This window comes from Pieris rapae, chromosome 21 (genome assembly GCF_905147795.1).
Source record: "Pieris rapae chromosome 21, ilPieRapa1.1, whole genome shotgun sequence".
Classification (NCBI taxonomy): Eukaryota; Metazoa; Arthropoda; class Insecta; order Lepidoptera; family Pieridae; genus Pieris; species Pieris rapae.
The window spans coordinates 4,332,160-4,354,516 of NC_059529.1; the positions used below are offsets into that span (position 1 = coordinate 4,332,160).

Here is a 22,357-nt window from a genome sequence, read left to right on the forward strand (position 1 = left end):
AATAGCTCGTATCATAATAATAGAAAATAGATTTTCTGAACTGGACGAGTCCAGTGTAGATACAGATGTGGATCAACGGAGTGACCGAGAAAGAATGCGACTGGGAAAAATTTGCAAACACCACAACAAAAGGAAAAGAAGATTCTATCCGACGCGCCGGAGCAAACAATTGGACACCGATTGTTCATGCCAAATAATTAAAATTGAAATTCACTCAATATATACTAAGCTTACGAACGCTAACGCTCGATAGATAGTATTCAAAACAAAGTGGTTAAAAAATGTATTAAGAATATCCATAGCGCAAAATCACACACATCATGAGCACACCCCACATACACACCATCACGTACATACCCACACTTTTACATCATCACACAACACAACTAATTTAAGCTTAGTTAAATAAATTAAATCACAATTATTCAAATGTATTAAATAATTTTTGAAAATTTTTTAAAAATTAAATGTATCATGTATTCCATATTTGGCTATATTCTCAGTGTATTTGTATGTAATTGTGTACAATTTATGTTAGCTGTAGGAGTACTAAATAAATAAAGATGTCAAACTATCTCGGACTGTATGGAAAGGATTACCATAGGGTTCTTTAGTCCTTTGCTCTATAACATTTATACATATCATTTAGAAACATTGCAGGCATCAGCAAACGTACTACAATATGCAGACGATCTTCTAATATACAAATCGGACAAATCAATTGAAAATAATTGCAAAGCTCTAACATCTTCCCTTTCATTTTTAAACTCATAGCTAAATTCAAATGGTTTAGACTTATCTGTATCCAAGAGAAGAGTTGTGTTGTTTTCGTGAATGCGTATGCCTCCCCTGGTATAGTACGGACGCGGAGCACGAAGAATTTCGTATAATAATGATGATAACCCGTCATCTTATGTCTTTGTCGCTCGCGCATAAACATATTGCCGTTGCGCTCACACAGATGCAGTGACCGCCGTATTCAGAGATTGTAAACCTTTTAGTCATAACCATAAAGACATGTGGTGGTGCACATGTACTTTGGTTTGTTTTGTTATAAGTAGTATATATGTTATAGTATAGTATATAAGTAGTAACGTATCTGGCGAAACATCTGATAGTTCATCAGAAATAGATGCCTCTGACTAAAATTAAATGTTTTTTAAAGAGTATTTCTGTTTTTTTTACCAAATCTTAGTCGCAATCATAACTTTTCCTTTTTATAAATCCATCAAGCCGTTTAGTCTAAATAAAAATCAAAACTACCGTTTTTAATATTCGTACTTATAAAAAAAATGTTTTTATCCACTGGCAGTAGGCCCAAAGGTCATTGTACGAAATTCTTCGTGCTCCGCGTCCGTACTATAGGTAAAGTTCGATAATGTTTTGATTCCGTCGACTAATAACGTCAAATTCTTGGGGATAGTTCTAGATTCCAAGCTCACCGGTGTTTCCCACTATATGTAATAGTAAGATGTGAACGAAATTTGAATATTCTTAGATGCTTATCGGGTATCTTGTGGGGAGCGCATTCACCTCCATCCTTAAAACTAATTTACAACGCCATAATCGGAAGTGGTAGTAGTGGTAGAAAAAAATTGCATAGTATACAGGCAAAAGCAATGAAAATAGTCCTAGGAACTATGAAGTCAAGTCCAATTTACTATATGACCGAATGTGTCGAGCCTTCATTAAACTTACGACGGCAAATCCTGTTTGATAAATTCCTATTCCGTTGTGTTCAATTGAGTAACCATATCTTTACACCTAAACTGATATATATGCCTGGAATCTATAATCCCCACTTGTCGTCATTGGAAAAACAAACGCACACCGTGTTTGGTTAAAAGTTACAGAATATTTACATCTCTTGGGGCTCCTACTGACCAAGCGACTTCTTAAATTCTCGAAATCTTTTTACAAAGCATTGTAGAGGGAAGCATTAAACAAATAGGAAGGAACATGTTATCTTTGCAAATTGAAACATTTCAGGATGCTAACACATTTTTAAACCACAAATCTCTCGACGTCAATAAATACAAAGCCTTTGTTCCGGCCTTCACATCACACTTCATAGTGAGAAGTGGTCCATGTGACGGATAAGAAATACATTTTGGAAAACATTGAGCTTCCGCTGAACTGTGAAAGTATTTTGAAAGTTCGGAGGTTAAAGAGAAAGGTTTATGAAGGCACGACGCTAAGTTCATTCCAACTGAGACCGTAATTTTAACCTTTGATGGGAAGGTTTTACCACCCAAGGTCTTTATATGTTACAACTCCCGACCTTTATATATACCCCACACTGCAGAGGCACTTCAAGATGTTACAAATGTGACAACCATTCAAGTATAAGCTTCAAGACTAAAAGAGATGATGCTGTGTATTCTTATGTTCAGGTTTTTTGCAACAGATAAAAAGTGCCCAGAGTACGCTAGGCAAAAAGCTAGTTTTGCTGTGAAGAAAACTTTACCATCACCAATACTTGCTTAAAAAAACACATCCGAAGACGGTACACCTGGGTGTCCTCTGGCGACAGATGTCAATCAAATAGACTACATATGTGACCAAAAAATTGTTATTAATTGCTTAAAAATAGTTTAAAGAAGTTTTTGATATAGTGAAACATACCAATAGATGCGGAAAATTCCGCCGCATCGGTGCAAATTTCAATTTCAAATTTTTTCATCTAACCTTTTTTTTTGTTGAAAAACAATCAAAAACTCGTTTTTTCAAAAAATTAAAAATAGAATCAGTTAAGTGAAAATCAAAAGTGCAGTGCCATCTGATAGAGCTCATTAAGCTCCACGTTTCGTAACCAAATTTGAGGTTAAGGACTCAGATTTGAGGATTTGGTGACCAATAAACAACAAAAAGGTAGAAAACTTTGCAAATAGATCTACAACAGTGCATTTAAATTACACATTCGGATAGCCCTCAAGGAGAGCTTTCAGCCGACACCAAACTTAAAATCCAGAGACCTACGCCAGAATTTTCAGGGAGCATAAACTGTTAAAATTTCTTTGACGGCCTCCTTGGAGTCGTCGCTATGCTCGACCCTACCACCCCCTCCCCTTCCAAACCCCTTGCCCCTTACTCCAAGTCGCAGTCGAACCGCCGCGGCCGCCCCGATCGGTTGGAAAGCGTGCCGCTCCGTCTTTGAAAAATCATAAAAATAGGTTTTTCATAGTAAAATATAAAGTGCAATACGTCATTTTACGCGACGGCAAATGTATATATTACACGTGGTTAAAAAGTTACAAAATAGTGTCAAAAAGTGTGAAAAACTTCAAAAACAAGAAAATTTCCATACAAAAGTGCGTGCGGCACAAAAACTAAAGCGACGACCTACCCATATTTTTACATAATCTGAAAGAGGTCGTCAAGCCGCATCTTCTGACACCTTATTCAGATTTTTATGCTCAAGGAATCTGGAGTAAATCGAAAAAGAAGAAAACACCACGTGGCACGTGGCCCCAGAAAGGAGCAGAATCTGGACAAACAAGTACCACCATAAGAAGCGCCGCAAAAAACTGCATAAGGTCTTTCACTTTATCAACGGGAAAAAAATTTATAGGTGTAAAACCATATTTGACAAAGGTTATGCACCTTTTTTTTTTTTAATTCACCTTTAAGGAAGAATTGCTCTAAAACAAGCTCGAGGACCCCAGCTGATCTGCACAACATCGGAAACGCCGCGCGAAGCTCTTTTTAAAACTACCAATCTCAGATTTTACCCTCAAAAACTGAGGCTCCTGGAATTTTATTTCTCTGGACCACATGGCACGTGGTCGGAGATCCCGCCAATATTTTGCGTCGCAGATAGGGATAGATCTCGATGAGCCTATCATTTTGATTTGTACAAAAATTTTGAACAATATTGGCGGCTCCAGAGGCCCGGGAATAAAAAAGGGGAACGCGATAACTCGGGAACAGTGCATTTTAGCGCGTTTTTAAGGCCAGATCCAGGTATACTAAGTATAACTGGGTTTTAACCGCCCGGTCGAACCCTACCGGAAACAATATTCAAAATTTTTCAAAATTTAATTAATAAAATATTTATTAAATTAGAGTAGCATCAGATTTGGACACGGTGCACGCTTGGTTAAAAATAATATCATTTTCGGCTTATTTAGGGTAGAAAAGGGTTATAGGGACGTGTCGCGTGCACTCGGACCACCTCCCCTCGCCCTGCTACCTCACCCCCTGGGGTTGGGGCATGCAGACTGCCGCCTTAAGTTTGAGCGCACTGAACTTAAATACAACAAAAGTTTTAAATACTTAGGAGTAACAATCGACAACAAATTCACATTTAATGAACGCGTTCAAAACACAATTAAAAAAGCACTCAGCCTTTTCAACAAACTAATCATTTTTACACGTCCCACCTGGGGATCCTACCCAGACAACATAAAAACCATTTACAATCAAGTTATACAACCCATCATTACATATGCCGCAGGGATCTGGGGTCATATAGCGAAGAAAAAAGGTATAAAGACACAACTACTCAGCCTGCAGAGAAAATTTTCTCTGCGGATAATAAGCGGCTTTCGCACCATATCCACAAACTGAACACCACGTAGTTTTAATACAGAATTTGTACATCGAAAACCGTTTCTTCATCAGGATGAGTACTGAATACTCCAATATGTTCCAAACAAAAAAAGGTGTGAGACAGGGTTGCATTCTATCACCCGCACTATTTAACATATATGGAGAGAAGACAATGGAAAATTGGGAGAAGGGTGTTCCAGTAGGCGGAAAGAAAATAGCAAACTTACGATATGCCGACGACACAGTTCTTCTGGCAACATCCATATCTTATGGAAGAACTGTTCCAAAGACTCGAGCTAGAAAGTACGAACATAGGCCTCGCAGTGAATAGAACAAAAACTAAACTGATGTTAGTGAATCGAGCCAGTAAGCTTTCACGTGCCACTTGCAACAACCCTGGAATTAATATCGTAGACCGCTTTATATATCTTGGATCCCAGATCTCCAACGATGGTAGTTCTGTCCCCGAAATATAAAGGCGAATCGTCATGGCTAAGGATACCATGACACGTTTAGGCAACGTCTGGAAGAAAAGAGGAATTGGTATCAAAACTAAAATAAGACTGATACGGGCACTAGTTTTCCCTATCTTCCTGTATAGAGTAGAAACGTGGACCATCTTGGCTCGAGACCGGCAAAGGGCCGATGCATTTGAGATATGGTGATTTGGCTCCGAATATCTTGGACTGCGAAGCGCACCAACACATAAATCCTGACTCAACTGGCATTGAGGGTGTCCATGGGCGGCGGTATCACTTAACATCAGGTGAGCCTCCTGCCCGTTTGCCCCCTGTTCTATAAAAAAAAAAAAAAAACTTTGCATACGAACTCGGCTTTTCTACCATATGCCTACAGCGAATCATACCGTATTTCGGCCATACAATGCGCAAAGGCGATGAGAACTTGGAGAAACTGATCGTGGTTGGTAACACAGAAGACAAAAGATCACGTGGGCGTTCACCAACCAGATGGACCGATCAAGTGAAAGACTCATCGTCCTAAGGGAAGCGCTGGACAGAAACCGATGGGAGCAGATAGTCTGTTCTAGATGCTTCGTTGCTGACCACGACGCTCAGACATGAGATGCCGACTAAAGAGAGAACCATTTGCCTACCCTTGTGAGTGTGGCAATGACGTTGGGGATTTTAATCATATATTCTTTGCCTGTACTCGACATGACCGTTTCGCTTGCTTTTATCCATTAAAATTCCTGTCCTTTTATCTAATATAAATATTGATGTATAATTTTAGCCAGTTTAATTTTTCATAACAATATAAAATTATAGATGTTATATGTATATATCTAAATTTATCTGATTCCTTTACAAATTCCGCACCAATTTCCTATCCAATAAATCGATGAATCGACGATGTAAGTGTACATTGTTAATTAAAAAAAAAAATTGTATACACGCCTAATCAGGTCGGTCAGTTTAAACGATAGCATGTAATATCGTGTCACTTAATTTTTAATAACAGTTAAAATTTAAAGTTAAACGCTGGTCTCTTGTGCTGATTTCAAATCACTCAATCTACTAGTCACCAATTTCAGATCATTAATCCTTTCCAGGGTTCCTATATTCGACGGCTCGTCCATTACATCCGTTATATTCGTAACTGTTTCGTTAACTGATAACTTTAGATCATTCGTTAAATCGTTATCGTTATATGTTACATTCATCATTCGTCTTGATTTTGTCAAATTGTTTAAGTCATTTAAAACATCTGAAAATTTTAAGAAAATTAAAAATTAAATGAATTTAATAGTGTAAAAAGCTATTATGTAATTATAGGACGAGAGGTAGCAACGTCTGGAAAACAAGCATTTCAGGAAGGCCAGTTTTAGATATCCCATCTCTCTCACTCTCCCGCACGTCATATGGACTATCTGGCTAATAATAAATAATTGTATGGCAAATTAATTTTAGGTTTTTAGATACTTAAACAATAATATAAAAAAATTCGGCCGTACTGAATTATTTTGTTTTTTTTTTAATTCGAAATTAGCGTCTGGGACAGTTTTAACAGCATTAAAAATGTCTGGCAATATTAGATTTACGTTGTGGAAAGTACAATAAATATAATGAACAAGAAACAAAACTTCTTAAAATGATTTTAAAAAATCGATATTTTACCTGTGTGATGTGTGTGTGTGAGATAGGATATCTAAAAACTGGCCTACCTGAAATGCTCTCTCAAAAACGTTGCTAGCTCTTAGACGATTATATAATACCAGATTATATTTAACCATGTTTTTTTTTAATTCTAGGGATCTGTTTCGCAATAATTTTGTTTATTATTTAAAAAGAAAAAAATAGTTACGGTGAATTCATATATGTATTGACATTTCACGTAAATCACATAGCAAAAAAAATGAGGTCGTAGAATTCAAATATATTTATCTATATTCATATTTAAACCCCTTCAGTCTTGTGGGTAAGAACTTTATTTTTCAAGTTATGGTAAGTTATTTAAAATATTTTATTACAATAGATTATCTAATAGATTTTTTTTATTATAACACTGCAATTTCAGAAAAAGACCTTGGCAGCTGCAGTTGGTAACACTCATCTATTTTGATATCTTTTTCGAGTTTTTGACAGATTTTTTGTGCCGTCGATTCTTCATCTAATTTATATACAGTCATTTATTGTTTTGTCTCGGTCTAGTTGAAATATGCAGGGGATGATGCATAGGATCAAGCGAAGACGCGATTTCAGCGCGCCGCCTAGATCGTCGCGCCGTATGTTGCAGCCTAATTAGCCTAAGGGTTAATTAGGCCCTGTGTAATTGCGTTCATACCCACTAGAGGCATGATTAATCCAATATAAACTAATTTACTTTTTTTTTGCTGTCCGTTTCACGTGAAATGTCCAAGAGCCAGCCTATATCCTTGATTTGAGAACTGGCAATAAATTTAAATTTAGAAGCAAGTCAAAGGACTTTGTATCCGGCTTATAAATAAATTAAAAAAAAATAGAAGCATTTTGAGTGACGTTCATAATTGTGCATTACGTTACCTTTATGAATAAATTATATTTAGATTTTTTAACTATGGTTCAAAAATTTGCACATACCCGTTATTTGCAAGCTCAGCATTTCGTCTTCTTCATCCTCATTACAATCTGCTACAGTTTCCACTTTCATGCATCGACTCAATAACGCTTTTCGTAATGAGCCCTTTTTCATCGGCGAATATAAAATCGATGTGTTACGGCCCTTTAACAATAAAATATAAATTGCTATACATTTGTGTAGATCATATATATAGGAAGGTTGAATATGTGCTGCTAACTTGTATAATTCTTATTGACTGGGAAAATTATGTATGTCAAAAACGTATTATATTATATTCGGACTAATTAATAATAATTATTTCAATGAATTATGGTAGGACATCAATCAAACTGCAACTATAGAGCTGTCAAACCATATATATGAAGTTTGACACATTTGACAGTTCTCAATTCGAGATTGTGACATATCTTTGCACGAAAGAAACATCATTAACATATTCACCACCATTCTGTTTTATAAACAGGCCGATCAAGTTTAAATTACGAATCAATTAAGTTGTATAGAAATGCTATTAGGTCACACTTAGTCACGTGACCATTTTCATACAAATTCGTTTGGCGTTAGACAGTCACGAATGTTAAAACGTGATTTTGTCTTGGCCCCAGCCCATGTCTTCGACTGTATTTAATCGTTTCTAATAGTGACATGGTTCGCGAAATTACTGTTCTATTGTCAAATAGATACATAAAAATATTTTGCGCTATTTTGCCCGAAATTAGTATGGTTTGAGCATGAAGATGTTTTTTAATTAAAATAGGAAAACAAAGGAATTCCTTCATCTGCACAAACGATCGTACGAGGAAAGAATTTCAGTTCATTAATTGTGTCCCAAAGGAGAAGTCGCTCCTCGAGTGACGGCATCTTGCTCGGAGCGAAGCTCAGACGAATTCACAACTGTCTGAGAGGTCGAAATGGCCTTTACGCCAAAAGGATAGACCCAAGAAATGGGTTAATTTATGACGAAACGTTGTAGTTTAAATTTATTTCAGTTTTTAGTGTATCCTTACAAAATAAAGGCCGGTAACATATCTTCGCATGGTTATGATTTAACAATTACATACGTAGTTAACTCATATATGCAAAATATTGAATTTCATACTAAAATCAAATTTCCAAATACACGTTATAAATCAAAAGTCTCACCTTTATATCCGAAATATCACACATTTCATCCAATTTTAATGAAAAACTGAGTTCCGTCTTCGCCTTGAAATTCTTAGTCAAAATCGCCAAAGGAAACTTCGCCGTGGACGACTTAACATTCGTCCGAAACATCTTAGTCAAATTCATCGTTTTCTTATCAATCGTCTTAGCCACTGAGAAAGTCTCGTTTCTAATTGATTCCTCAAAAATATCTTCCTCGGGTGATAATAGACAATTTATTTTATTCACTATTGTATAGAGGAGTTTTAATCTCTTAATTAATTGTTCGAAAGTCGCTTTTGAGTCTGTGATTTTCGTTTTGTATTTAAAGTCGTCCTGTGTTGCCAACATATTACTGACAATTTTGCATTCTGGTATCACTGGAATTTAATATTATTAATAAGCATTGGGTGTTAAAATCGATATACAGGTTATATCGCCACTGGTTTTCGATAGGTGGATCTAGCCCACACTTGGCATCCTAAATGATAATAATTCAGTGGCGCTACAACCCTATCAAACTTCTAATTAATTTGGTATATGTGTTTTAAAATATGTGTTGTTTGATGATTTGCTTTTTTTAAAGAGTACCGAGAGTTTTTTACGCCGGCTTTTTGCCGATGAGTAGGGATACCTACAGGTTCAAATTTTAATGACGTGGAATAAGTGATACCTTGATGATCTATTCCAAAATAATAAATAAAAAAATAAACCTTAGATCGCATCGCCTCCCTTGAGACAGACAAATAGGCGATTAGCCTTTAGTAACATGTCATTCTTTTTCTTGATCTACATAGACAAGTAGGCGCTCAGACTTTTGTGACGTCATCCTTTTTTAGATTTGACACATGACATTTTATTAAAAGAGGTTGAAACACTGCTAATCCTAATCCTAAATAACACTCCTAATATATATGTATAACACATTTTTTAAGTCAGTTAAGAACATAATACTGTCTTAAAATGTTTTATTCATTAAAAAAGAAATTAATTTAAATGTTACCTTTATCTAAGTCACTTAACAATGTTAGCAGTTTATCATGATGAGTCAGAGCGTCCGGTTCGTTGGTTCGATACACGTGAAAAAAATCACTTAACACACAACCAGTGTTGATCACTTCACACACTTTAGTGTTATTGTAAGCTTTATCTTTTATAATCTCAAGTAAGGTACTGTGCATCATTTGCTTTGCTCTCTGAAATAATAACAGATTGTCAAATTGCAGCATTAATAAAAAGACGTTTATTTATTATATAAATCGCAAAACAATTTTATAAATTGGTTAAGACTAAGTAGTATATTGTTATGTAAAAAAATAAAGATTAAAAATTAAAAAAAAACGTCACTTAGTAAATGGCAACACTCGTAATTTGACTTGTGACGTCATATGGCGTCTCCGTCTGTAGAAGACATGGGGGCTTAGTCGACGAAGTGTCATTTTCATACAAATTCTGTTTTCGACTGCTACATACACAAGAATTGCAACGACCTTGGTTTTGCCGCAAAAAACCCGGTTTCTTTATCGTCTTTTTTCTTAAATTATAAAGTATTCCAAAATATACAATTACATTGCCTCTATAAAAAAAAACTGATACCTAACATTATTCATGTCCTAGCCCCATAAAAAAATAAATATGAAAATAATATAGTTCAATTTCAGTTCTCTTCATGATTGGAAAATCAATGAGCGGGTTTATCCATTAACAAACTTTACAAGCCAACCCTAATACCGATCTTTTAATCAATTAAAACAGTTTATTATGAAAATAAATAGGTACCTGCGCAAAAGCTGTCGGATCAACAATAAGAAACACTTGATCCCTTATTTCAGCAACTTCCCGCTTCCAAATATTAATCAATAACGATGCGTTATAGCCCAACGGTGCTACCATCACCGCTGGAACTAAATGTGAATCCAGACCTTCTATACTTGCTAAGCCACTACGAAGGTTTAGAACTCCTAAAAATTGAAGAAAAAAGTTATGATAAACAATGCATAGCTAAAAAGCTAAAAACAACAATGTCACAACCCTAGTTTTAACTTTAAATTTCTGTATCTATTTTTTTTTTAATAGGCATTTAGTTGACTACTGAGTGAATCTCAATAATAGAATATATATATCAATTAGTCATGGTACAGTTTATACATACTATTTTCATCAGACGAACATGATATAGCAAAAGATCCAATTTGCATCAGCCGTTCATTATAAACATCAAAGTCCTTTACAAAATCACATTCCTCATTGCAGGAACATTTGTTAACAAAATGGGCTCTCAATTTCTCCACCGGACATATATTATATGAGAAACAATGGATGAGAAGAGCCAACAGTGCTGTGTTTGTGTTTGTTTCTAGTACATATAGAACATCCTTTAGCACATCTATTAGTACATAAATATTTGACGGTTTTATTGGCAGAATTAAATTCTCTTTTGAAGCATGAAATACGGAATCTAAGTCGCCTTTTATTAGGTCAGAGAGGAGGACCTTCGTTTCTCTTAGCACCTGAAATTAAGACAACCAGATTACAAATATTATTTCATTTACTTCGGTAATCGGTCTGTCTTCAATTGTGTCTTTAGGCAAGTAGGTTAACTAAAATAGTGAAACATATACCAATAATGTTTCACTAGCAACAAACCTCAAAACTTTCGAAGCACATATATGTATGAAGGCATACAAAAAATCTTAATTTATTATATGATTTAAACTAGTATGTACTAATATACTGTTTATATCAGATTATAAACACTCTACATTACAAAATATTTAGTTGTCAGTAGTAGTCATGTTAAAAAAGATATTGTTATTTCATTTAAAAGTAATACTTGAATAGAATAAACTTGTTTATTTAACTTACCACTTGACATCGGGCCTTGATAATATGCTGATCCATCGGCAGACAGTATTTACAAAGCGTCATAGCTGACAATAGCATTTCATCTATACATGTATGAATTCCACTAACACATATTACAAGCTGAAAATAATGAATAATTTGTAAGACATTAAAATGCCCATATAATTGATAACAATGTATTAAAATTAACAGGCTCGCAAATTAATAAGATTTTCTTACATAAGACCGTGAAGACTTTTACTAACTACCATTAATTACCACTGTTTAATCTTTAGAAGAACCTGTTCAGATTTTAAAAATAACTCAACAACTCATTAATCTGTATTAAATAGATGACCCACAATCAACTTATGGAATTGTATGAAAACACTCAATTCACATACATTGTCTTTCCAATGCTCGTAACGATCCTCAGAGCTTTTGTAATCTGTTTTGTATACTGTATTTGAAAGATTATTGAGAATATCAAATGTCTGATCTATCCAATTAACAAAATACATTGTGTTGATATTTATGGACTCATCCATGATGCTATGACTGCTACCAAAAAGTGTATCCACATGTGAATCAATTGATTGTAACTTCTGATGACAGCAAGATAGACGTTCCAGAATACATTGTAAGCTTTCCTGTAACATATAGACAATTTAAAAGCTTCATAATGTATCTCATTCATAACATCATAACATCTGCAGCTCAGTAGTATCATACTTATAAAGATATAAAAATCTTTTGTCACTGTGTTATTGCACTTGTTTGTAAATTTTTATATACTGAATCTTTATGTTTTACAAATAAGATAGGTATGATAATAGTTGGATAGGTAAAAAGGTTGTCCAGATCTACATTTTATAACTGACTAATGACTTTATAATATCATGCTATGACAGAATTAACGAAGGTGAAACTGCGGTGTACAGCTAGTATTTTAAATTCCTATTGCTATAAAGATTTTTTTTCAGTTCAGGGCAAAAAACTATACTCTTTGACATGGAATTTCTAGTAACGAGAATGTATGTCCTATAAGTTTTTCAAAATATTAAACATTATGATCTTTAAAGCAAGACTGTAAAGCATGCATAAAAATTCACAGTAACTACAATAGTTCAATGTTAAGTCAGTTCAAAAACAAACCTGATTACAATAATTGTATTCCTTTTTATGGTCAAAAATTTCTATTAATATAAGAATACACTTTCTGATTTGATCATTGCAAAGTTTGTACACATTCCACATTTTATCCACAACATCATTTTCTTTTTCATCAAATTTATGTAAAAGCTCAAACTTCTCCACAATTTCTCTAAATAATGGTTGTATTTCCCTGAAGATAAGACGCTGAAAACATTAAACGATTAAAACAATTTAATTCCCAAAATCCAGCCTTATATCCAATATTAATTATCAATGCATATCATGATAATTATAAGCAATAATATCGTTTCATCACGTCTTTGGTTCTTGACTAAAAAACTTACCCAAGTTATTGTTATCATACCACGCTGACTTTTTGTCGGATTTTCCATCTTCTTTATAACTAAAAATATTTCTTTATTTCCAGTTCCTACTACTCCTATTATATTACAATTATTAACTATATAAAATATAACATTAAAAAAATTAAACAATATTTCGAAAATGTAACTGTAACGGCTACTACATTTATAAATTTATTTTTAAACGATGTTATACTTTTTTTATGACCTGGTAACATAGACCTGTAAGTCTTAACTTATTTGGAAAATGTTCGATACTTTGGAGTCACAACACTTCACTTTACACTAAATTTCGTAATTTAAATTGTTTGAATTGTATTTTATATATAATCATAAATAGGTATATAGAATGTTGGATCTTTTAGTAAAACGTTGAGTGGCGGCGGGCGGGAGGAAGAAACATACTTAATACTTATATGCATTGGTAACACTAAGTTCACAGTTCACTAGCCAACACAAGTCTTTGAAAGAGGAAACTTTGGCTTAGATTTTTTTTTAAATTTATATTATTAAATATAATATTTATATTATATTTTTTGATGAGAAATACTGTTATTTTTTTGGAATGGGAAAGTTTGGCAATCGAAAATAATGTGTTGGATCGTTCCTTCTGCTTGAAAGTGATAACATTGATTGTTTTTTTTTAAATTTTATAATTAAATTATTGAAAACTGTTCTGGAAAGAGTGTTTTATTTAGTCCATTAAGTATTTTTATATAAAAATCTGTCTACTGGTGAACCAGTGTGATATTTATTAATATTTAAGGATATTTCTGTTATTGTAGAGTAATGATAATTTCTCATGGCATTGGCATGTACAACCCATCCACACATAGGTGCAAGACTCGCACTGATGAAGCTAATATTCATAGCAATAAGGATTTTGTCTAGGATGGTTGACAGTTGTAAATCTACCATCATTCAAAATGCATAAATCTTAGTCATCAGCTCATCAATAATATTAAATAAGCTGTGCCTTTGACACTTAATATAATAAATATATAACCAAATGCTATATGTTGACTTACCACTTACAAATATTGGTTTTGGAAGATTATTAATTATAGTTAGTAATCTATTTATTCTGATATGGTAGGTGGACAATAAAAACAAAAAACAGTAAAATTACCACTTACTGTAGATATAGACAGAGCAGCAATTTGAATGTCTTCATAGAATCTAGTGTTAATAATATTGTACTAGAGGTATTGTTTGATTAATATTGCCACACCATTATGAGTATTGTTTGAATTTTTATTACACATGTAACCTGGTACATATTTTAAATATATTATTATCTTTGAACCATGTTTTGTTAAATATGCATATATCATAGTATTGTTGTTTCAAGAATTGAATAAGTTGTATTGTATATTGTCTAGTAGAATATTAGATAGAAAAGTAATGCTTACTGTTTTTAAAGGAACATATTCATGACCTTACTTTCTTTATGAATCTTTGGATTCCAATAATTTCATATATTGAAGATAGCCTACTGTACAACTCTATTGGAAAGCTTGTCGGAACGAATCTTATGATTTCTGTCTTTTCAATCTGTGCAGCAGGAATGGAGGCTTTCATTTCATATTTTTTAGGAATGATGCCTTGTTAATAGTTATTATCTGAATTGTGCTGCTTAAAAATAACTGTAATTACTGACTCTTGTACACCTTTAATTTCAGTTGAAAAAAGGTGGTTTAAGTAAATTAGGCTCTTTTTGCCCAGTCTGTCCTTATTAGTAGCTTCGACAAATACTTTAAAGTCGGTATTAACAGAGATCTCCATATACTGTATTTTATAATTTCTCGCCCCTCTTATTACTCCGCATTTCTAATAGTCACTACTTCTAAATTCTACTATTTAGACTAAATTTCAAGCAAAAATAATTAAAATTGAAAATAAAACTAAAAATATACGCGCGCTCTTTTTGCAGTTCCCGCCAAAAAAAAGAAAGAAAACTAAAGTTATACTAAATCTGTGTACACCATAGAATACTCAAATTCTTATAGACTCTTGCCAATATTTCTTATTGTTATTACGAAGGAATTAAATATTCATTGTGCAATTCCTTTCGACAAAAAAAAACATTCCAGTTTTCGCAAATCTATTCCTCTTGGTCATTGTTTAAGTAATTCTAGACTTTCTCTTTTATACTTTATTCGTTAAGTATATTCTTTTTCAATGTGATGTTTTTTATACTTACAGTGGAACAAATAAACGTAGTTTATTGGTATAATGTTATACCAAGAATAAGCAAGGGTAAGCGCTAAGTAGCGTGAAAGCCGATTGTTAGTATACGGGCGTCATACTAAACACGAAGTCTCGACTTTAAGGGTAAGATTCAGTAACGATACTTGGCGCTAAATATTACTTTGGTATGTATGTATGTATATGTAGGTATTTGGTACAATTACGTAAGAAATTATGATTCTCAGTCTTAATAAAAAAGGATAATGAATTTATACAATTCAATGGCAACATCAATACTGTAAAAGTAGGGCTTAAAGTGAATAGTTTGATAGAGCCAAAGGGGGAAAAAAAAAGTGAATAGTTTTTTATAGAACTTATAACTATAATGAATATTGTATATAATACATATTATGACTAATCAGAAAATCTTTACCTAATATATAAAACTACTGAACTAAGGAGAACAAGACATAGCTTTCTATGCACGATAAGCATTTAATAAATATTTTAAATCATTACTTGAATATATAAATAATATATGTTATAAATATCATGATTCTTTCACTGATAGATAACAACTATCCCTATTTATTTATTTAAAATAATTGTGAACGACATGCTTAGTACGCTATGGTGGATAACCATGTCAAGATTTTTTATTTTGAAAAAGTGTACGCAAAACAAGTTTAAAAAATATCCGTCCTTTATTTTTATATGATTTAAATTACTAGCATTGATAGTTATGAAAATGAGACAAATTAATACTATTTACTAAACTAAGATATTATAATATATAATACATCGGAAATATCTGCGAACCTGGCTTAATGACGTCATACAAACTGGAGAGATAGCAAAAAATTCCAGTGAGGTTCGCAGATATTTCCGATGTATTATAATATATTCTATAACCGATAGACTATAGCCAGATTTTCTAGTCAGTTGTCATATGTCAGTCTAATAAATAATCTGTTGTATTTTTCAGAAAAGGAAAAGAGAAATTTGGAATTATAGCCTTGTTTTTACTGAGAACTACGATTCAACAAATAAATATGAGCGAATTAGTTTGGGGCATTAAAAACGGCGATATTGATCAAGTCAAAGACATCGTAGAGAAGCACGTAAGATATCGCGAATTCGTCAACCATAAAATTGCATGGGACTTATTGTCCTCCGGCTTAGATTTAACTTTGCTTAGTTGTTATTGCATCTATTACGAAACTTTCGATGCTTTATTTTCTTAATGTGTATAACTTTGTGCAATTTTCTAGAAAATTGATGTCAATGCACGTATTGATGGCAGAGTTCCTCTTCATTATGCTGCAGACTATGGTCAAACTGCTGTTTTGAATTACTTATTGGATAAGGGGGCTGATCCGAATGTATGGCAAAATGTGTAAGGAAATTATAATTTTAAAGATAAATACATATTTCTTGCAATCTTTTATTATTTTTAGGTCGAAGATAAACATGGTATATCTGTGATCTTAGCAGCTATTTGGGAAGGCCACACAGATTGTGTCAAAACGCTGCTTAAACATGTAAGAACATTTTACCATAAAAATATTATGTAGTTAATATGTCCATCAACTATTTACTTCTCTTCTCTGCATTCCGTATTAACATTTGGAATGTGAGCAAGGTTTTTATTCTAAAAGTGAATTTATAGACACTTGTCATTATACAAAAAAAATGTTTATAGGGAGCCTCCAAGAATGGAAAAGCACCAGATGGCACACCTTATATTGAGGCAGCAGAAAAGGATGAAATCAAAGAGCTCTTAACATAATCAAGATATTTAATCGCAATTCCTTATAATTTTTTTACATGGTAAAAGCAAAGAAAGTAAATAATATATTATTGAATGCATTTATTTACATTTATTTTTTTAAGCTTGACTTATGTGAAGATATAACATGCATTGACTGCGTCCATTAGTTTGTAAAAATATCTTTATTTATTAATAATGGCCTTTGTCATTGATGAAATCTATATCTTGTGTGGTTTAAATTTTCATTACTATCAGTGACTTCTAGGGGCCTATACTCAAAATTTAGCATATAAATATTTTTAAGAAAATATGTAAACCCAAAAGGGTAAGGTGTAATTTTTATTGCTAAAATAAAAATTTATATAAAGGTATTTTTTTTATTTAAAAGGAGATTATCTATGTTTTTCTCTTATATGCAGTAAATGAGCACCAAACTTATTTAAGCTGCCTTCATAGCGCATAGCTCCCACAATAAAATATAACAATATTTTTCAAAATACAATGTGCAATTGATGGCATGGTGGGTATTTAAAAAACTATAATGACTAGTAAACAAAATAAATTGTTGCATGTGCTGTATAAACATACTGCTGAAAATTTTTCTTTTATCAAACAGCAATATCACAGCCATTAAAATGACAAAAAACCTAACCTTATAAATAGTTTAAAAATACTGCTATTTTATTTATATACCAATTTCCTTCACATTAGCATAACTTCTTAAAATGTTACTTAGTTTTAAAATTAGGACAGCTGTGTACTTCAGTTGCTAAGAAAACAATTCTCTGATAAAAATTATCATAATTCCCCATTTCCTGTTGCATATTTTTTATTTTTGTTTTTTGTTGGTGGACAATAGCAGGCCTTGTTTTGAGCATCTAAATATGATTTGCAGCCTAATGTCAATGTTCCAGTAAACAATAACTTTGCAGCACCCTTGCATCCTGTAAATGAAAAAAACAAAATATGGTATACAAAAGTTATGTTACAAAGTATAATAGTTTAACTGACAGATAATTTTGGATTAGTTAAGTACATTATTAAGGTTAGTGCATATTTTTGTAATTATTTTAACTATACTCTTATTTTTCATTCTGTAGAATTCTGACATTTGATAAGTGTTGCTTCTAAAAACTTTGACCCATTTTGATTCAAAAATGACAAATATTTCAATATAATGAACAAGATATTGAAAAATTACCTTATTTTATTCTTCAGCTGGGATCGCTGCCTGAATCCAGGTTTAAAATCCTTTTTATAAAATAAAATTCTATCTTTACTTATGCATTTTTACCGTTTGTAATGAAAACGGATGTAATTATGACTCACTGTTAAACCAATTTAATGTGGTGCTACACTTAATAAAACGGATAGTCAACTGTTCAGACTCATTAAAATTGAAAAATGTACCTGCCTAAAAACATTTCTATAATGCTACTTACTAACCCAATTTTTTTTTATTTGTATAAAGAATATGCTACATACCTTTAGTAATTGCATCAGCAGCAACATTAATACTTTTATATGTATCACAGTAACTGTAAAGACATCTCTTAAACTCCAAATCACAGATCTCTTTGCCACTATTACATGTATCATAACAAATATCATGTACATCACAACATTTCGTCATTTGATCTAGTGGCAAATACTCAGAAGATATCTCAAACCCCAATGAGCCACAGCCATCAGATTTTGGAGAATGATTTTTATTGCGCACAGGCTTGTTGCCTGAAAGAAATTATATTTAAAAAAAAAATGTAATCTCTGAAGGATAGATTATCTATCATACAACTAAACCTACCCTCAGGACATGAGAAAATACAGTCTTCTTCTACAGCAGCATCAAAAATATCGTGCAGTGACTTGAATTTTTCAGCTACAGTAATGACATTTTTGAACACATCACCGAAAACTGACTCTGCTGATAAAACTGCATCCTTAAGATTTCTAAGCATAGTAGATCCAATACCAGTATAAGCATATGCAGCAAACGTTAACATGTAAATTAAAATCTTTCTGTAAGGAATATCCATTACGCAAATTGTCTATTTTCGTCTCTAGGTACTCATTAGCCTCATCCCTCAGTAAACCCTATACATAAGTATTAGTACCAGAAATACGAACTGACGTGTTATGAAACAATATTAATATTCTTCCGATATGTCATGTAAAATATCCAGAAACAGTTATAAAAAAGAAAACTTAAAAATATCTCATTAGGTACTTTATAAGTACAAATAAAACATTATACTCATTAGTTTTAATTTTAAATATGTTTACTTTCTGAACTAGACATCTGACATATGAGTTATGACAACTTTAGAAGACATTGGACAACAAATGGTGGACACGTCACAGAATATTGATTTGGGGAACTATAATATACCTAAGAGACGGTTACGATTAAGATGCCGTTCATTAAATAACAAAAAAATAATTAATGTATTCAATCTCATGTGTTAGAAAATTTTGAGAATAATGAATATTTATGAATAACTCATACTTTAGTACATATGTATAATTTTAATAACTTATATCAATATTGATACTGGCAACTGTTAAAAACCAATGATCCGGTGGCCATCTTGTTTTAAAAAGTTATCCTTTTCCGTTTTGTTGTCGTGAAAATGACGGGCTTTAGCAATAAGGTGAGCCTAAAAACTGTTTAATAATGTAATAATTTATCTAATATTGTTTATATATTGTTCGAGGAGTTTATAATTTAAATTAAAATATCATTTAGCATCGTTGCTAGTGAAATGTGCAATACATTGCGGCTAGTTGTGCACGTGTATGTGGTCCTTGCTGACCAGGACTTACTATGTGTTTAATATTCATTATAACATTTAATTAACTTATATCCCTAAAACTTTACGAACCCATGCTTATAAATCTATTTCTTCTTCCAAGTTAGAGAATGTGGCTATTGTTGTCATGTATAGTTTTTAGGTTAGGTGTGTTTCGATATTCCCCTCTTTAATTGTTCCTTTTTATTTATCTTTCAGGCCATAGTTATTGATGGCCGTGGCCATTTACTCGGTCGTTTGGCCGCAGTAATTTCAAAGGTCCTCCTTGAAGGAAACAAAGTTGTTGTTGTAAGATGTGAACAAATTAACATCTCAGGAAACTTCTTCAGGTGAGAGCAATTTGTTCCATTACTAAGATTATAGGTTGCTATTTTATAGTAATTTTATCATATAAGTTAATATAATTACAGTTGAAAAAGGTGTCTTATCTCATGAGAGTTTGAACATTAAACATAGCAATTTTCTTGTATGTCTTATGTAGAGTGAAATGATGTTTATTTAAAGGGTAATTTGCGACTGAATGAAAATATGTTGTATTATAATCTTGTCTGATAAATGCATTATTTCCAGATATTAAAATTACATTTAAAAATCACATTTTAATGGTTAAGTTTAAATATTTCAGGAATAAGTTGAAGTTTATGTCATTTTTGCGCAAACGCTGCAATGTGAATCCAGCCCGTGGCCCGTTCCACTTCAGAGCACCATCTAAGATCTTGTGGAAAACTGTCAGAGGTATGACTTCAATGTTTTATATATATTTAATGGCGTGTAACTTTTGTTTAAACTACCAAAATTGCAGTGTTACTTGATTATTTTTCTTTAATACTCTATGATTATTTTTTATATACCTACATTATTTGATTTGTTGTGATAAACCTTTTACTATGAGATACCGAAACAATAAAAATTATTTCTTCAAAAAATGCACTATTTAAAGGAATCAATTATTATAGGCATGATTCCTCACAAAACTGAACGTGGAAAGGATGCTCTCCGAAGACTCCGTTCATATGATGGCTGTCCCCCACCTTATGACAACCGCCGCAGAGTAGTTGTGCCAGCAGCTTTAAGAGTATTCTGTCTTAAACCTGGTCGTAAGGTTGGTATTAAACTTTATGGCTAATCTGCTACACTCAAATATAAATAACTGTAGCTAATATCTCGTCTTTACAATATTTTGGGACTAGTCTTTATTATAGATAAATTTTGATTGTTTAAGCATAATTCTTTGAATTACCAATCATTATTAACCTAACTTGAAGGGTTGAATATATTATAGGAGATATTAAGAATCTTGCATTTTTTTAAACTATCCTGATAGTTTCTAACTCACCTAACCTAACTCAATCATCTTAGAAACATCAGTATATGTAATTTTCTTTTGTCTTAGAAATAAAAGCTAGATCTATATAGAACACATTTCTGATTGAAGTTAAGTCCTTTCAAAAATGCAACTCTTTAAACAAATTAATCAAATTTAAGAAGCAGTTCAAGCCTATTACCAAATACAGATGGCCAATATCATACATAAAGTGATTAATATAGTTTCAGTGATGTTAATTTTTGGGTAATTTGCGACTGAATGTTATATGTTGCTAATGAATAATTCTGATTAATCTGTCATTTATATATAGCATATAAAGTATATAATATTATTATTAAAATAAAACTTTATTACTAGTACTGTCACGTTGGCCGTCTGTCACATGAAGTTGGATGGAAGTACCGTGGAGTTGTACGCAAGCTAGAGGACAAGAGAAAGTTCAAGGCAATCCACAAAATTGCATATGAAAGGAAACTTAAGGTTTGTAATATTATATAAAAATAAATAATCTATTAAAAATTTAGAACTAAGGTTGTGTAAAAGTATGTTTTTTGCAATCTGCCTGCAGATGCTCGCAAGTATTTTATGTACATAAATGTATGAACAGTTCCTTTTGTTACAATTTGGTATGGATGAGTATACACAATAGTCAAGTACTATGTACTTATTTGATTTAGTAATAGTACTTTTATTCTAATTACAAAAAATAATAATTGTATATGTTGAAATTCTTGAAATCAGGAACAATATAAAACTGCATTTTCTGTCACTAATTAAATGTCTGTTTATTAGAATAAAAGTTTTGATGATGATTTTTTACCTACATTATTTGATGTTTATGATACAAAATTATTAACTGAAAATGTTATCATACTGCACATAGTATTATTTATTGAAATAGGAAATTAATGTATTGTTATTTTTTCAGAAAATCACTAAGGAGGCAGGTGAGAAAGTTGCAAAGACGACAGCACCCTTCACCGCCGTCATGCAATCCTACGGATACAATTAGGATTAAGATTTAAATAAAATAAACCTTTGGTTGCCCATTTTGACTTTTCTTTATTATCCCTAAAATATTGTATGATCAGTTATGTGCTTATAAGATGACCACAGTAAATCAATT

General features: G+C 32.4%; 4 protein-coding genes across 4 annotated transcripts; 2 read left to right on the forward strand and 2 right to left on the reverse strand.

The window, feature by feature from the left end:
- Window positions 1–5,354: 5,354 nt before the first annotated feature.
- LOC110998602 (serendipity locus protein alpha) lies at window positions 5,355–13,400 on the reverse strand. The gene is made up of 10 exons (XM_022267316.2): window positions 13,116–13,400; window positions 12,772–12,975; window positions 12,021–12,266; window positions 11,638–11,757; window positions 10,925–11,282; window positions 10,552–10,733; window positions 9,776–9,968; window positions 8,773–9,152; window positions 7,629–7,770; window positions 5,355–6,276 (listed from the first exon to the last, which is right to left on the reverse strand). Exons 1-10 carry the CDS (start codon window positions 13,161–13,163, stop codon window positions 6,044–6,046), a joined length of 2,106 nt encoding a protein of 701 aa, XP_022123008.2. The 5' UTR covers window positions 13,164–13,400; the 3' UTR covers window positions 5,355–6,043.
- Window positions 13,401–16,269: 2,869 nt separating this feature from the next.
- LOC110998119 (myotrophin) lies at window positions 16,270–17,461 on the forward strand. Its single transcript, XM_022266580.2, has 4 exons — window positions 16,270–16,444; window positions 16,595–16,705; window positions 16,781–16,864; window positions 17,026–17,461. The coding sequence occupies exons 1-4, from the start codon at window positions 16,376–16,378 to the stop codon at window positions 17,110–17,112; spliced, it is 351 nt and encodes a 116-aa protein (XP_022122272.1). The 5' UTR covers window positions 16,270–16,375; the 3' UTR covers window positions 17,113–17,461.
- On the reverse strand, window positions 17,104–19,336 carry LOC110998118 (group XIIA secretory phospholipase A2). Its single transcript, XM_022266579.2, has 3 exons — window positions 18,899–19,336; window positions 18,580–18,825; window positions 17,104–18,038 (listed from the first exon to the last, which is right to left on the reverse strand). Exons 1-3 carry the CDS (start codon window positions 19,128–19,130, stop codon window positions 17,893–17,895), a joined length of 624 nt encoding a protein of 207 aa, XP_022122271.2. The 5' UTR covers window positions 19,131–19,336; the 3' UTR covers window positions 17,104–17,892.
- A 286-nt stretch (window positions 19,337–19,622) lies between these two features.
- Window positions 19,623–22,280, forward strand: LOC110998124 (60S ribosomal protein L13a). Its single transcript, XM_022266587.2, has 6 exons — window positions 19,623–19,745; window positions 20,103–20,233; window positions 20,530–20,639; window positions 20,861–21,006; window positions 21,589–21,711; window positions 22,160–22,280. The coding sequence occupies exons 1-6, from the start codon at window positions 19,725–19,727 to the stop codon at window positions 22,241–22,243; spliced, it is 615 nt and encodes a 204-aa protein (XP_022122279.1). The 5' UTR covers window positions 19,623–19,724; the 3' UTR covers window positions 22,244–22,280.
- Window positions 22,281–22,357: the final 77 nt, after the last annotated feature.

What these genes read in the sequence shown, in the direction of transcription:
- LOC110998602 (XM_022267316.2), bottom strand. Translation starts at nt 13,163, where the DNA reads ATGGAAAATCCGACAAAAAGTCAGCGTGGTATGATAACAATAACTTGG. An exon ending in AATACAATTATTGTAATCAG is followed by an intron (nt 12,267 to 12,771) that starts GTTTGTTTTTGA and finishes TATATGTTACAG; the next exon opens with GAAAGCTTACAATGTATTCT. An exon ending in GTGATATTTCGGATATAAAG is followed by an intron (nt 7,771 to 8,772) that starts GTGAGACTTTTG and finishes TTATTGTTAAAG; the next exon opens with GGCCGTAACACATCGATTTT.
- LOC110998119 (XM_022266580.2), top strand. Translation starts at nt 16,376, where the DNA reads ATGAGCGAATTAGTTTGGGGCATTAAAAACGGCGATATTGATCAAGTC. An exon ending in ATAAGGGGGCTGATCCGAAT is followed by an intron (nt 16,706 to 16,780) that starts GTATGGCAAAAT and finishes TATTATTTTTAG; the next exon opens with GTCGAAGATAAACATGGTAT. An exon ending in TCAAAACGCTGCTTAAACAT is followed by an intron (nt 16,865 to 17,025) that starts GTAAGAACATTT and finishes AAATGTTTATAG; the next exon opens with GGAGCCTCCAAGAATGGAAA.
- LOC110998118 (XM_022266579.2), bottom strand. Translation starts at nt 19,130, where the DNA reads ATGGATATTCCTTACAGAAAGATTTTAATTTACATGTTAACGTTTGCT. An exon ending in TATTTTCTCATGTCCTGAGG is followed by an intron (nt 18,826 to 18,898) that starts GTAGGTTTAGTT and finishes AATTTCTTTCAG; the next exon opens with GCAACAAGCCTGTGCGCAAT. An exon ending in TGCTGATGCAATTACTAAAG is followed by an intron (nt 18,039 to 18,579) that starts GTATGTAGCATA and finishes TTTCATTTACAG; the next exon opens with GATGCAAGGGTGCTGCAAAG.
- LOC110998124 (XM_022266587.2), top strand. Translation starts at nt 19,725, where the DNA reads ATGACGGGCTTTAGCAATAAG. An exon ending in CTTGTGGAAAACTGTCAGAG is followed by an intron (nt 20,640 to 20,860) that starts GTATGACTTCAA and finishes CAATTATTATAG; the next exon opens with GCATGATTCCTCACAAAACT. An exon ending in GTCTTAAACCTGGTCGTAAG is followed by an intron (nt 21,007 to 21,588) that starts GTTGGTATTAAA and finishes CTTTATTACTAG; the next exon opens with TACTGTCACGTTGGCCGTCT.